General features: G+C 55.2%; 2 protein-coding genes across 2 annotated transcripts; one reads left to right on the top strand and one right to left on the bottom strand.

The window, feature by feature from the left end:
* Positions 1 to 3: 3 nt before the first annotated feature.
* LOC113223720 (sarcoplasmic reticulum histidine-rich calcium-binding protein) lies at positions 4 to 3,252 on the top strand (the record flags this gene model as incomplete). The annotated part of the gene is made up of 6 exons (XM_026453126.1): positions 4 to 988; positions 1,064 to 1,134; positions 2,045 to 2,113; positions 2,362 to 2,416; positions 2,890 to 2,926; positions 3,113 to 3,252. Coding segments are annotated over 6 exons (1,254 nt in total), but the record flags the coding sequence as incomplete, so codon positions are not given.
* A 159-nt stretch (positions 3,253 to 3,411) lies between these two features.
* LOC113223721 (liprin-alpha-3-like) lies at positions 3,412 to 12,781 on the bottom strand. Its single transcript, XM_026453127.1, has 10 exons — positions 12,706 to 12,781; positions 11,753 to 11,953; positions 8,425 to 8,487; positions 6,171 to 6,346; positions 5,666 to 5,763; positions 5,262 to 5,437; positions 5,105 to 5,173; positions 4,709 to 4,880; positions 4,287 to 4,358; positions 3,412 to 4,202 (listed from the first exon to the last, which is right to left on the bottom strand). The coding sequence occupies exons 2-9, from the start codon at positions 11,939 to 11,941 to the stop codon at positions 4,300 to 4,302; spliced, it is 1,002 nt and encodes a 333-aa protein (XP_026308912.1). The 5' UTR covers positions 11,942 to 11,953; positions 12,706 to 12,781; the 3' UTR covers positions 3,412 to 4,202; positions 4,287 to 4,299.
* Between the last annotated feature and the right edge of the window lie 844 nt (positions 12,782 to 13,625).

The raw sequence follows: 13,625 nt of genomic DNA, 5'->3' as shown, positions 1-13,625 counted from the left end.
CATGACCCCAGCCACAGACACCGAGGCCACAAAGAAGAAGAAGAAGAAGATGATGATGATGATGATGATGATTATGATGATGATGATGATGTCTCTACTGAGTATGGACACCAGGCCCACAGGCACCAAGACCACAGAAAGGAAAAGGATGAGCCTGTCTCAGGTGAACACCACAATCATGTCCCTGACCACAGGCACAAAGGCCACAGAGAAGAGGAAGAAGATGAGGATGTGTCCACTGAACATTGGCACCAGGGTCCCCAACGTGTCCACCATGGCCTTGTAGATGAGGAAGAGGAAGAAGAGGAGATCACAGTCCAGTTCAGCCACCGTGTTGCAAGCCACCAACCTCAAGGCCACAAGAGTGATGAAGCGGACTTCCAAGATGAGTATAAAACAGAAGTCCCCCACCATCACCACCACAGAGTCCCCAGGGAGGAAGATGAGGAGGTCTCCGCTGAGCTTGCCCACCAGGTCCCCAACCACAGGCAAAGTCACCAAGATGAAGAAACTGGCCATGGTCAAAGAGGGTCCATCAAAGAGATGAGCCATCACCCCCCAGGACACACAGTGGTCAAGGATAGAAGCCATGTGAGGGAGGATGATTCTGAGGAGGAAAAGGAGAAGGAAGAGGACCCTGGCTCCCATGAGGAAGATGATGAAAGTTCAGAGCAGGGAGAGAAAGGCACCCACTATGGCAGCCGGGACCAGGAAGATGAGGAGGATGAGGCGGAAGGTCATGGCCTCAGCCTGAATCAGGAGGAGGAAGAAAAGGAAAACAAGGAGGAGGAGGAGAAAGAAGAGGAGGAGAGGAGGGAAGAGAGGGCTGAAGTTGGGGCCCCACTGAGCCGAGACCACAGCGAGGAGGAGGAGGAGGAGGAGGGGCTGGAGGAAGATAAGCCCCACTTCACCATCATCCCCAACCCACTGGACGGGAGAGAGGAGGCTGGCGGTGCCTCCTGTGAGGAGGAAAGCGGTGAGGACACAGGTAAGTGGCCTGGGCTGGTGTGGGTGTGGAGGAACCGAGTCAGCCTGGGTCACTGCTGCCCTTCTGTCCCCGCAGGTCCACAGGACGCTCAGGAGTACGGGAACTACCAGCCAGGGTCCCTGTGTGGCTACTGCTCCTTCTGCAATGTATGTCCCCAGCCCAGATCCACCCACCAAGGTGTCCCCAGAATCTGTCCCAGGGGCCCTGGGGTGGTGCTGTGGGAGGGCTCAGAGCAAGGTCAGGCCAGGGTCAGTTCTGAATGAAGAGATCCTTATGCAGGCATGTGAGGTGAGGACAGACTGAAGGCTGGGAGGCTGGGGAGGAGGCTGGGGCAGTGATTCAGGTAGGAGAGGACAAGACCCAAGCTGCATCTTGGGGTGTGGGGACAGAGACAGGGGTCTGTGGCAAAGAGTCGGGGGAAGGAGGGACGGCACAGGGGCTGATAGGCTAGGGGGAGAATAGAGAGAGGAGGTGGAGAGAGCACCTGAGCCCACCCTGAGTGGGGGACATGGGGTCACCATGACATAGAAAACCAGGGGCAGGGTCGGGCATGGTGGCTCACCCCTGTAATCCCAACACTTTGGGAGGCCAGGGCAGGCGGAACACGGGGTCAGGAGATCGAGACCATCCGGGCTAACATGGTGAAACCCCGTCTCTACTAAAAAATACAAAAAATGAGCCGGACGTGGTTGCATGCACCTGTAATCCCAGCTACTCAGGAGGCTGAGGCAGGAGAATCGCTTGAACCCGGGAGACGGAGGTTGCAGTGAGCCAAGGTTGTGCCACTGCACTACAGCCTGGGCAACAGAGAGAGACTCCCTCTCAAAAAAAAAAAAAAAAAAAAAAAAAATGGGAAAGGAAGGAAGGAAGAAAGGAAACAAACCAGGGCCAGCGGAGGGGAGAGAGGCTGATTTGGGGGAGCAGATACAGAGCTCAGTGTTAGAGATAAAGAGGGCAGAGCCTGGGGAAGCGTCCAGGGTGCAGGGGTGGACCAGGGGCAGGTGTCTCCCAAGTGGGGTTAGAGTTTCCGTCTAACCAGGCTCCCCTGGTCCCCAGCGATGCACTGAATGTGAGAGCTGTCACTGTGATGAGGAGAACATGGGTGAGCACTGCGACCAGTGCCAGGTGAGACCTCACCTCACACTCAAGGCTCCACTGGGCCTTAGGATGCACCAGGACCCTCTGAGGACCCCCACCCCTAAATCCTGGCCTCTGACCTAACCCCTTACCCCGATGCAACCTTGACTCCACAAGCGATCCTGACTCCAACCTTAACCTAGACCTAGCCTCTGGTCCGGTCTGGTCCTGGCCCCATCCTAACTCCGCCCCCGGCCACGCCCCACGCTCACTCTCTCTCCCGTCCCCACCCCCAGCACTGTCAGTTCTGCTATCTCTGCCCGCTGGTCTGCGAAACGGTCTGCACTCCAGGTGAGCATGGTCAGGGCCCTGGAAAAACCTGAAGAAGGTGTCAGGCCCAGCGTGGTGAATCCTGGTGGGGGCGGAGCCAAACCTGACGGACTGGCCCGGAAGACTGGTGGGGCGGGGTTAAGAGGGGAGGCGTGGCCAAAGCTGTGAGCACGTGGGCCGCGGGACCTGGCTCGAGGAACACCAGGTGGAGTTGCTGAAGTCAAGGGACAGAAATGAGTGGAGGGCTGAGGTGCAGGCCTAGAGCCTAATGGGCGAGGTCAACTCAAGTAGGAATCGAAGGGGCGGGGCTACTGGAGAACGGAATCACCCAGAACGAAAAAGGGGTCCAGTAGAAGGGATTCAGTTTGAAGAAGGAATTAGGGAATTAGAGAAAAGGAGGTGGCGCTAGCACTAATCTCGCACGCTATACTGAGTGGCCACCTAATTTTGCTCGTGCAGTAGCCCTCAAGCCTCTTTTTTCTGCTCTCCCACAGGAAGCTACGTCGACTATTTCTCCTCGTCCCTATATCAGTAAGTGTACTGGGGGAGGAGAGTGTGTAAAACCCCGTTTAGAGAAGTGGTTGTCTCGCTATGAGTTATCGGACGACTCTGGGACTCCATTTCCTCGTCCATGAAATGGGCAGGTTAATGATCTCTAAGCGTCCTGGTGTGAGCTTTGAACGCCAGCTGTTTAACTTCTGGCGTCCTCCTCTCCAGAGCCCTGGTGGACATGCTGGAAACGCCGGAACCCTGACCCAGTCGCTCGACTGCGACACAGCGGTACCTCCCTTTGCCTTCCAACCCCTTTCCATGAGCCATATTTATTTCTCTGAATAAACGTGCTCCCCGAAACCTCATTGTGAGACGTGGAGTCTGGGAATCTCAGGGCATCAGGTAATGCGAGTAGGCTCTAGGGACCTGGACCTAGACTTGAGGGATGAGGGGCCTGGACTCCTGGCTCGAGGAGGTTGGTTGAACACGCCCCCCTACCAAAAAAACATATCAGTCAACAAAGGAGCTTTTTGAAACAGTTCTCTTTACCCGTGATCACTGAGTGACGCCTGGGGCGGGGAGGCCGACCGAGAGTCGGGGGCGAGGGCTCCCCCACTGCCCCCCTGCCCCCACGCCACGTCGCCCAGCGGCATCGTGGAAAGAGGATTCTCCCATGCAAACCCCGGAGCCAGAGGGGAAGGGGGAGCGCCATTCTGCGCCCCCTACCCCTGGGGCACGGACACGGCCACAGCACGGGGGGCGGTGAGGCCCCGGGGACACGAGACACGGGGGAGGGAGAGGGGACCCCGCCCGCAGATGACCCGGGGGACCGGCGACCGGACGCGGCGGGGCGGAGCTGAGTGGCACAGGGGGCGAGGCTTGTAGCAGCGAGTCTCCCCTCCCCTCCTTTCGGACGAAGAAGGAAGACTTGGGCCCCGCAACTGGGCAGGAAAAAGGGGAGGGGCAGCCTCTCCCCGCATGCGGCCCGGAAGGGAAGCCCCGCCCCCTTCCCGCGGGTAAAGGACACCCGTCTCCCAACAGAAACTGATCAATAAATTACAAAGTAGAGAAAAGGAAGGCGGACGTTTGGGGCGGGATTTCTTCCTGCCCGCTTCTTCCCCCTCAGTCCAGTTCATGTGGTTTGGTTCAGGCCCCAGCCCTGTGCGAGGCGGGCGCGCGCACGCCCGCTGGTCTGTACAGATGGTCCAGTCCTAGGCGCCAGCTCCCCCGCCCGCTCTCCCCGGCGAGGCCACAGTCCGGGCAGGAGAGGGAACAGCCCAACCTCGGGAAGATTCTTCCGTCCGAGTGAGGTCACCTGCATGACGCCGGGCAGCGCGTGGAGCAGTGAATATCCACCGTGCCGCCCCGCACCCCCAAGGTCGCCCAGCACGGTCCTCACCTGGAGGCCTGCACTAGCAGGAATAGGTCCGGACCGAAACGCCGTCTGCCCGGGAACTCCCAGAAGTCTGGCCTGGAGGGAGAGCGAGCAGCGGTTCAGCCTGGAGTACCCTCCTCCCTGTTCCTCTCCAGGATTCCTCCCTTTGGACTTCCCTTCCCGATGTCACAACGATCGCCGGGCTCCACATGGGTTTCCCTCCCTTCCGACTCAAACTCGCTTTGGGCGAGTTCACTCCCGCCTTGGGAAGGGGGAGTGGGATTTATCCATTTCATCCTGAGGGGGGAGTCCGGAACGTTGGAGCAGTCCATTCTTCAGGGGTGGGCGAGAAAGGACTAGGCCATTCCAGAACCTGGACTACTGAGGTGGTCCATGTCCAACCCAAGGGAAGAGAGGAGGGGATGTCGCATTTGGGAGCCCCCCACCTTCTGGCTGCAGCTTGCGGAGAGGGAGCCCCGGAGAGCCCAGGGCTCCTGCTGCAGCCGAACGAAAGTTGGGGGGCAACATCTCAGCTGAGTCGGGAGTTACGCCTCGGAGGTCCTTCTCCCGGAACATCTTCCGCCAGGATGGGGAGCGGCTGAAAGACTTGGCGCTGTCCTAGGTATAGGAGCCGGGCAGCCGGTGAGGGACTCGGGCCTCGTCTGACTCCGCCCCTTCCTTTGACTCCACCCCTCTCCGGGTCGCACCTCTCCCTTAACCCCGCCCCTCTCCTGGCCCCGCCTCCAACTGTAACTCCTTAATAAAGTCAGGCCCCGCCCCCTCAGCGCCGCCTCTCGAGGAGCCGCTGGGAGCAGAGCCCACTGAGCTGCTGCCGCGCCCACCTCGTCCAGCCGCCTGTCTGTGCCTAAGGAGATAAGGTTGCTGAATTCCTTCTCCAGGAGCTGCCGGGCCTGGAAAGAGGAGGTGGAGGGGGCGGTTGGAGAGTGCAGTCTGCGAGGTGGGGACGCCTAGCATGCTCCAGGCCCAGCGGCAGCTCACCTGTGCATTCTGCGTGGGGATCTGCAGGAGCAAGGCCAGGTCGGAGTAGTCGAAGGTCTCGTCCAGGGCGAGCAGTGCCCCGTGTACCCCGCTCTCCGTGAGGTTCGTGGCAAATTCTTTCAGGCCCAGCCCGGACACCCAACCCATGACCCGCTCATTGGACCACACCATCACGTCTGGGGACGGAAAGGACCCTCAGCCGTGCCCCTCCCGTGGCCTGGAGAGTTCAGTTTAGCCCGTACCTACACCTCCATTTCCTCTCTTCGGGCCACGCCCCCCACGCTGGCCCCACCCCTCGGTTATGGTGCCAATCTTCTTCTCCGGCCTCTCCCCACCCCCTCTCCTCCCCATCCAGCTCTACACCCTCCACCTGGCTCCCAAAGGGGCCCTTACACTCGACTTACCTCGGATCTGGGTCTGACTTTCTTCCCGCCTCCGCTCCAGGTCCTTCCGGTCATAGTTAAGCCGTTTCAGGCACATAATTCCATAATGTAGACTCACCCTGAGCAGCAGGAGAAGTGGAGTCACGGATGAGCCTTCCAATCCCCCTGGCTGCTGCTCCTACGGGTCCCTCCCCACTGGCTGTGCTCTTCTTGGAAAGGGTGGGGAGCTGATCGGTTCTATTGACTGTTGACCGCCTCAGGAGGTGAGGCATTTTCAACAATAGACACTTCCTACTGGCCAGCCTGGAGGGGATACAGGGTTAACTAGCCAAGCCATCTCAGGATCTGAACTTTTCCTGTGGACCATCTCATTGGTGAAAGGGGCACAGAGTGAGGATTTCCTGAGAACTCAGGCTAAAAGGGCCAAGATAAGCCTAGGAATCTCCCATGGCCAATCCCATTGGCCAAAGACTCTCTGGGGTGGGGCTTCCCTTTGGACTGTACCCATTGGCCAGGCAGCCCCCACCTGTGAAAGCTGTCCACCATCTTGAGTTGGCCCCGGAGCTCCTTCTTGTTAAGGTGATCTAACATTCGGGCATCCACCAGCGACTCCATGAAGTAGCTGCGGTATTGGGGCAGCCCCAGGCTGGGCAGCCAGTCGTTCCCCACCCACTCGTGGTTCATGTCGCCATATGCCAGGATCTGGGGCCATGGGCAGGTGAGGGAGGAATCAGACCCTCTGGCCCCTTCCCACTGTGCAGGAGAGGGGTGCAGTCCAACCTCCCAATCCAAGGTTTTTTCCCACCCCATAGTAGCACAATGACCAATCTCTGCTCAGGATAATGGACCAATCCGGAGCTGTCTCCTAGTTCTTCATGACAACATATACTCTTGGCTACTCAAACAGTGGTCCCGAGACCTAGAGAATCGCCATCACCTGTGGACTTCCTGGAATTGTAGAATCTCAGACCTTATTCCAGGCCTGCTGAAGTCGGTATCTGCATTTTCACAAGACCCTCAGGTGATTTGAAATATACATTATGTTTATTTTTTAATTTCTTTCTTTCTTCTTTTATTTTATTTTATTTCTCTTTCTCTTTCTGACAGAGTCTGCTACGTCACCTGGGCTGGAGTGCAGAGGCACGATCTCCTCTCACTGCAACCTCCCCGTCCCAGGTTCAAGCAATTCTCTTGCCTCAACCTTCGAGTAGCTGGGATTACAAGTACATGCCACCACACCAGGCTGACTTTTGTATTTTTTAGTATAAACGGGGTTTCACCATGTTGGCCAGGCTAGTCTCGAACTCCTGACCTCAAGGGATCCACCCACCTCAGCCTCCCAAAGTGCTGGGATTACAGGCATGAGCCACTGCGCCCGGCCATATTTGTTTATTTTTTAGAGACAGGGCCTTACTATGTTGCCCAGGTTGACCTTGGCTTCTTGGGCTCAAGCGATCCTCCTGCCTCAGTATTCCAAGTAGCTGGGACTACAGGTGCGTGCCACCCCAATACCCATTAAATTTGGGGAAGCACTGCTTTAACTCTGTCTCAGTACAGTCCAACGTCACTACACCCCCAAGTCAGGACAATGGATTCTTTCAAGGCAGCTCTCCCACTAAGAAAGGGCCATCACTCTTGCAATGTCAATGAAAATACTTGTCTAATGTTGTATCTGGCCCAGGACAATATTCCAGGTGAGCCCCAAGTCCCTCATGCCTTTCAGCATCAGCACAAAATCCACACCTCCCCCTGGCTGGAAATATGTGATCTATGACCACAGTCAAACATAATTCCTCTGTGGACAGTCAGCTCATGCCTCTTGATTTTTCTGTTTGTTTATTTGTTTGGTTTTTATGAGACGGAATCTCACTCTGTCACCCATGCTGGAGTGCAGTGGTGCAATCTCGGTTCACTGCAACCTCCACCTCCTGGGTTCAAGCGATTCTCCTGCCTCAGCCTCCCAAGTAGCTGGGATTACAGGCGCTAGCCACTGTGCCCGGCTAATTTTTGTATTTTTAGTAGACACAGGGTTTCACCATGTTGGCCAGGCTGGTCTCAAACTCCTGACCTCAGGTGATCTGCCCACCTCAGCCTCCAAAAGTGCTGGGATTACAGGCAGGAGCCACCGCGCCTGGCCGCCTCTTGTTTCTTGAGAACAAAGTGTAGCTCTTCCTCCCAGTTTCTTACTCAGCCTGGCTACCTCACCACCACCACAGCCAATGCTTCCTCCTTGGCCCTGGTACACTGAGCAGTCCATTGTAGCCCCGGCCCCCTCCACTGTAGGGACACCTGCTGCTCAGCGTCTCTCCTAAGCTACAGAATTGAAGCCCCTTAGAGCCCCCACAATCCACGATGATGAAATGGTCCATGCATAAGGCTGACTATGCAACAGTCTGGGCTTCCACATCGCATCCCCTCTACCCTCCCCACCACCAAGCCATAATGGAACAGTCCAGAGCCAAGCTTGGCACAGCGCCCCCCCATGGGGATGATGGCATGTTCTGGTGAGGACAGGGGCAGGGCTCGGAGGAGGAGCATCCATGCGTCGTGCACAGCCTGTTCATGCGCTCACACCCCGCCCCGCGTCCCCTACCTGCTCCCAGCTGATCTCCTTGGTCTCCTGACCCGTTAGTAGGAAGAGGGGAGAGAAGGGGTGAGTTAAGGGGCAGGCAGAGGAGGACACAAGGAGCGGACTTAGGGATGGCCACAGACTCGGTCCCTGCCCCCACCCCCAAAGAGGGTTAGTGCCACCCCCAAGGCGGCCGGCAGGGGGCACTCACGGGCTTGGTCGTGGCCGTAAGGGACTCCATCTCCTCGTGTGTCATCCACACGTTTCCTGTGGACTAAGGGGCAGGGAGTGTTAATGGATGGTGGGAGAGGGCTTCGCGTGGGGGAGGGGAAGGAGGGTGTCCTCCTGAAGGCCCTGGGCCATACGTTTATGTCCCTCCTGCTTTCTGGGACAAGCAGTAACAGAGAAAAGGAATGATCCTTGTTATCGGACACCTGCCATGTACCGGGCAATGTGACTTTGGAGTTGAACAAATTCAGGTTGGAATTGGGACCCTGCCATGCATTTTGCTGTGTGCCCCTGTGCAAATGACGTCACCTCGCTGACCTCACACAGAGGTACAGAATGAGGATTCAAAAATGGGGGGCAGACATAGCCATGGGGCAAATGTTTAGGGGTTGTGGGGGGTTTCACATTTATTGATCTTCTGCTCCCAACAACCCCACGAGTTAGGAATCCATACAAGGATAAAAACATTTATGTATCTCCTGGTGAGTGTCAGGCACCAGTCACCGTCATAGGGTGTGGGATATGGCTAGGGACACAACAGACCCTTTTCATCGAACTGGGGAAGAAATAATCAACATATTTTAAGTATGTTGGGGAAATTTGAATACAGATTGAATAGTCGATGAAATTAACAACTGTAGTCAGTTGCGGTGGCTCACACCTGTAGTCCCAGCACTTTGGGAGGCTGAGGCAGGCACATCACTTTTGGAGTCTGAGATTAGCCTGGCCAACGTGGAGAAACCCCGTCTCTACTGAAAATACAAAAATTAGGATGAGAGATGGGGTTTCGCCATGTTGCCCAGGCCTGTAATCCTAGCACTTTGGGAGGCAGAGGCAGGTGGATCACCTGAGGTCAGGAGTTCAAGGCCAGCCTGGCCAACACTGGTGAAACCCCATCTCTACTAAAAATACAAAAATTTACTGGGCATAGTGGCCTGTGCCTTTAATCTCAGCTACTCAAGAAGCTGAGGCAGGAGAATCGCTTGAACCAGGGAGGTGGAGGGTGCAGTGAGCTGAGATCTCACCACCGCACTCCAGCCTGGGCGACAGAGTGAGACTCCGTCTCAAACAAAAAAAAAAAAAGGAAAAGAAAAAGAAATTAACAACAATGTCAATGCCCTTAGGTATGATAAAGGATGTGGTATTTACAAGGAAGAAAAAGACCCACTAGGCCGGGCGCGGTGGCTCACGCCTGTAATCCCAGCACTTTGGGAGGCCGAGGCGGGCAGATCACGAGATCAGGAGATCGAGACCATCCTGGCTAACATGGTGAAACCCCATCTCTACTAAAAAAATACAAAAAATTAGCCGGGCTTGGTGGCAGGCGCCAATAGTCCCAGCTACTCTGGAGGCTGAGGCCCAGGAGGCGGAGCTTGCAGTGAGCCGAGATCATGCCACTGCACTCCAGCCTGGGCAGCAGAGCGAGACTCCATCTCAAAAAGAGAAAAAGACCCACTAAAGTAATTTTGGAGGCTAAGCTGTTATCATTACCTCAAATGACATTCAAGTACAAGTCTCTCAGCATCCCCAACCTGAAAATCTAAAAATCCAAAATGCTCCAGAATTCTAAAAATTTTTTTTTTTTTGGATGCAGTCTCTGTCACCCAGGCTGCAGTACAGTGGGACAATCACAGCCCACCGCATCCTCGATCTCCTGGGCTCATAGGATCCTTCCACCTCAGCCTCCTGAGTAGCTGGGACTACAGGTATGTGCCACCACACGCGACTAATTTTTGTATTTTTAGTAGAGACGGGGTTTCGCCATGTTGCCCAGGCTGGTCTTGAACTCCCGGGCTCAAGAGATCAGCCGCCCAAGGCCTCCCAAAATGCTGGAATTACAGGTGTGAGCCATGGCACTTGGCCCTAAACTTCTTCTTCTTTTTTTTTTTTTTTTGAGACGGAGTCTCGCTCTGTTGCCCGGGCTGGAATGCAGTGACTGGATCTCAGCTCACTGCAAGCTCCGCCTCCCGGGTTTACGCTATTCTCCTGCCTCAGCCTCCCAAGTAGCTGGGACTACAGGCGCCCGCCACCTCGCCCGGCTAGTTTTTTGTATTTTTTAGTAGAGACGGGGTTTCACCGTGTTAGCCAGGATGGTCTCGATCTCCTGACCTCGTGATCCGCCCGTCTCGGCCTCCCAAAGTGCTGGGATTACAGGCTTGAGCCACCGCGCCCCACCGGCCCTAAACTTCTTAAGTGCTGATGTGAAGCCACAAGAGGAAAATCCCCCACCTGACCTCATGTGACAGATCACAATCAAAATGCAGTCAATACTTTGTTTCATGCACAAAGTTATTTAAAATATTGTATAAAATTCTTTTTAGGCATGTGTATGAGACGCATATGAAACATAAATTAATTTCATGTTTAGGCTTGGCTCCCATCCCCAAGATATTTCATTTCTATGCAAATATTAAAAAAAAAAAAACTTTTTAAAATCAGGAATTCTAAACACTTCTGGTCCCAGGTATTTCAGGTAAGGGAAAGTCAACCTGTACTCCCCACTCCCGCCACCCTCCACACACAACAGAGCAGGTACAGCAAAAGGTTGAGAATTGCTGAACTGGGTACACATGATATCCTGTATGTTTGAAATTTCTCGTAATAAAAAGTTGAAACGAGGGCCGGGCGTGGGGGCTCACGCCTGTAATCTCAGCACTTTGGGAAGCCGAGGCGGGTGGATCACCTGAGGTCGGGAGTTCGAGACCAGACTGGCCAACATGTCAAAACCCTGTCTCTACTAAAAATACAAAAATTAGCCGGATATGGTGACGGGCGCCTGTAATCCCAGCTACTCAGGAGGCTGAGACAGGAGAATGGCTTGAGCCCGGGAGGGGGGGATTGCAGTGAGCCGAGATCGCGCCATTGCACTCCAACCTGGACAACAAGGGCGAAACTCTGTCTCAAAAAAAAAAAAAAAAAAAAAAAAAGTTGGAATGAAAAGATAAAATAATTAGAAGGCAATAAATGCTATGGGGAAAATTAGAAGGTGCTGATATGCTGGAATGATGGGGGAAACTAGTTTAGCTGACAAGTTAAGGAAAGCTTCTTGGAGGTGGTGACATTTGAGTGGGACAGCAAATGCCGAGGAGAGGGGGAGAGTCAGGGAAGGAGGTAGGCTGGGCCCCTCCTGGAGTACCACATGGACCACAGGCCAAGTCGGGAGCAGAGGGGAGGCTGAGGGGGGGAGAGCCAATGAGAAGCAGGGTCGTGGGACAGAGGAGTGAGCAAGCCCAGGATTGGCTAGACTGAGGGCAAGAGGCGGGGCCCTGAGGAAGCGACGGCTGGAATTGGCCGCCCCGCCGGACACTCACAGTGCGAGAGGAGGCGGGGGCCGAGGGCGAGGTGAGCGAGACCATCTCCTGGATGGCGAGGCGAAGCTTGAGTCTGTGCAGCGGGTTGCTGATGCCGATCTCGCGCTGGATCTCTGTGTCTGACAGGTTGGCCATGATGGCACCGCTCTTGACATTGGCCCGGCAGGCGGCCACGTACCAGGCAGGCATGCCTACCCACAGCTGCAGCGGAGGAACGGATGGACAGAGGGGACAGAGGAGGAGAAAACCGGAGAGATGGGGGGACAGGGGGGGGGGGACGGGGGGGGGGGGGGGGGGGATGAAACAGTGACGTGGGAAAGTTTGCAGGGAGAAGAAACAGGACAAGGAAAAGAGACGTGGACGAGATGAGGAAGAGTCCAAGGGAGACAAATGGCCGGGGACGGGGGTGGGGGGAAGAGAGAAAGAAAAGACAGAAAAGAAAGAGAAAGAAAGAAAGAAAGAGAGAGAGGAAGGAAGGGAGGGAGGGAGGGAGGGAGGGAGGGAGGGAGGGGGAGGGAGGGAAAGAAAGAAAAGAAAAAGAAGGAAAGAAAAAAGAAAAGAGGGTGGGGAGAGACAGGAAGCGGGAGACAGGGAGACATCGGCAGGGCGATCGGAGACATGAGGAGAAATACGGGGGATGACAAAAGCGTGGTCAGAGATGGTAATCGTGCCGAAAAATAGAGACAGAGAACCCAGAAAGAGAGAGTAGAGAGAACGACAGGAGACCATGACCCAGGTGGGCAAGGCCAGAGCGGCAGGGGGGGAAGGAGAAGGAGAAAGAAGCTGTTTAGATGAAGAGGAAGGCTGAGCCGTCCTGGGTCCTCACCTGCCGGCCCATGGCCACCCCCACCTCTGGGCTAGAAGCAGGGTGGCGCCAGGAGGACCAGGCAGCCCCTACCAGTAGGGCTGTCACAGGGGTTGGGGACCAACAGGGCATTTCTGGGCCCCAGTACCTCCAGCCAGGACACCACGGTGGGCCCGTCCCAGGCAGCAAAAGGTAGGCCCTGGCGGCAGGCCTCCTCCAGGAGTTCATGCCTGTAGGGGTGAAGGGGCCAGGATAGAAGCTGTCAGGGGTGGAGTCCCCCTGCTCTGTGGATGGTCCGCATCACCACACACACACGCACGCACGCACGCACACACGCACCTTTTATGAATGTATAAAACACGGCAGAAGGTCAAAAAATACATGTGAATATAAATCCTCTCCCCCAACCCCTATCAAAAGAGAGAAAAAAGAAAAACAAAAAATATAAATGAAAAAAACACAAAAATTAAGAAAGAAAAAATAACTCTAGGAGCTCCTGGGTTTTCAGGAAAGCAAGTTCAGGGTCACGGACACCCCCTCCCAGCATTGAATTCTCATTTCTGTTCACGACCACTGCTGCACACACGCACTCGCAGGCACACACATGCACACTCACATGCACAATCACACTCACACACACTCATCCACGCACACACACTCTCACACACACACCACACACTGTCGTCACTCACACCACACACACACACACACACTCATCCACACTTATACACCCACATACATACTCTCACACCACACACACACTCATCCACTCACACTCATCCACTCACACACATACTCTCACACACACCACACATACACTGTCGTCACTCACACCACACTCACACACACACACACTCATACACACACATACTCTCACTAACCACACACACTCTCACACTCGCGGGCACACACTCATGCACACTCACACGTACCATCACACACTCACACACACTCTCTCATACACACACTTATACACACAACACCACACACACTGTCGTCACACCACACTCACACACACACTCATCCACACTCATCCACGCACACACATACTCTCACTAACACACACAC

This window comes from Piliocolobus tephrosceles, unplaced genomic scaffold (assembly GCF_002776525.5).
Source record: "Piliocolobus tephrosceles isolate RC106 unplaced genomic scaffold, ASM277652v3 unscaffolded_42332, whole genome shotgun sequence".
Lineage (NCBI taxonomy): Eukaryota > Metazoa > Chordata > Mammalia > Primates > Cercopithecidae > Piliocolobus > Piliocolobus tephrosceles.
This window is presented reverse-complemented; position numbering and strand designations above follow the sequence as displayed.

Bases quoted from the DNA above. Each gene is read 5' to 3' on its own strand.
- LOC113223721 (XM_026453127.1), bottom strand. From the start codon at position 11,941: ATGCCTGCCTGGTACGTGGCCGCCTGCCGGGCCAATGTCAAGAGCGGT. The intron at 6,347-8,424 runs GTGAGTGCCCCC...CCATGGCCCCAG, and splicing joins TTACGGCCACGACCAAGCCC to ATCCTGGCATATGGCGACAT. The intron at 5,438-5,665 runs GTAAGTCGAGTG...TTCCGTCCCCAG, and splicing joins AAGTCAGACCCAGATCCGAG to ACGTGATGGTGTGGTCCAAT.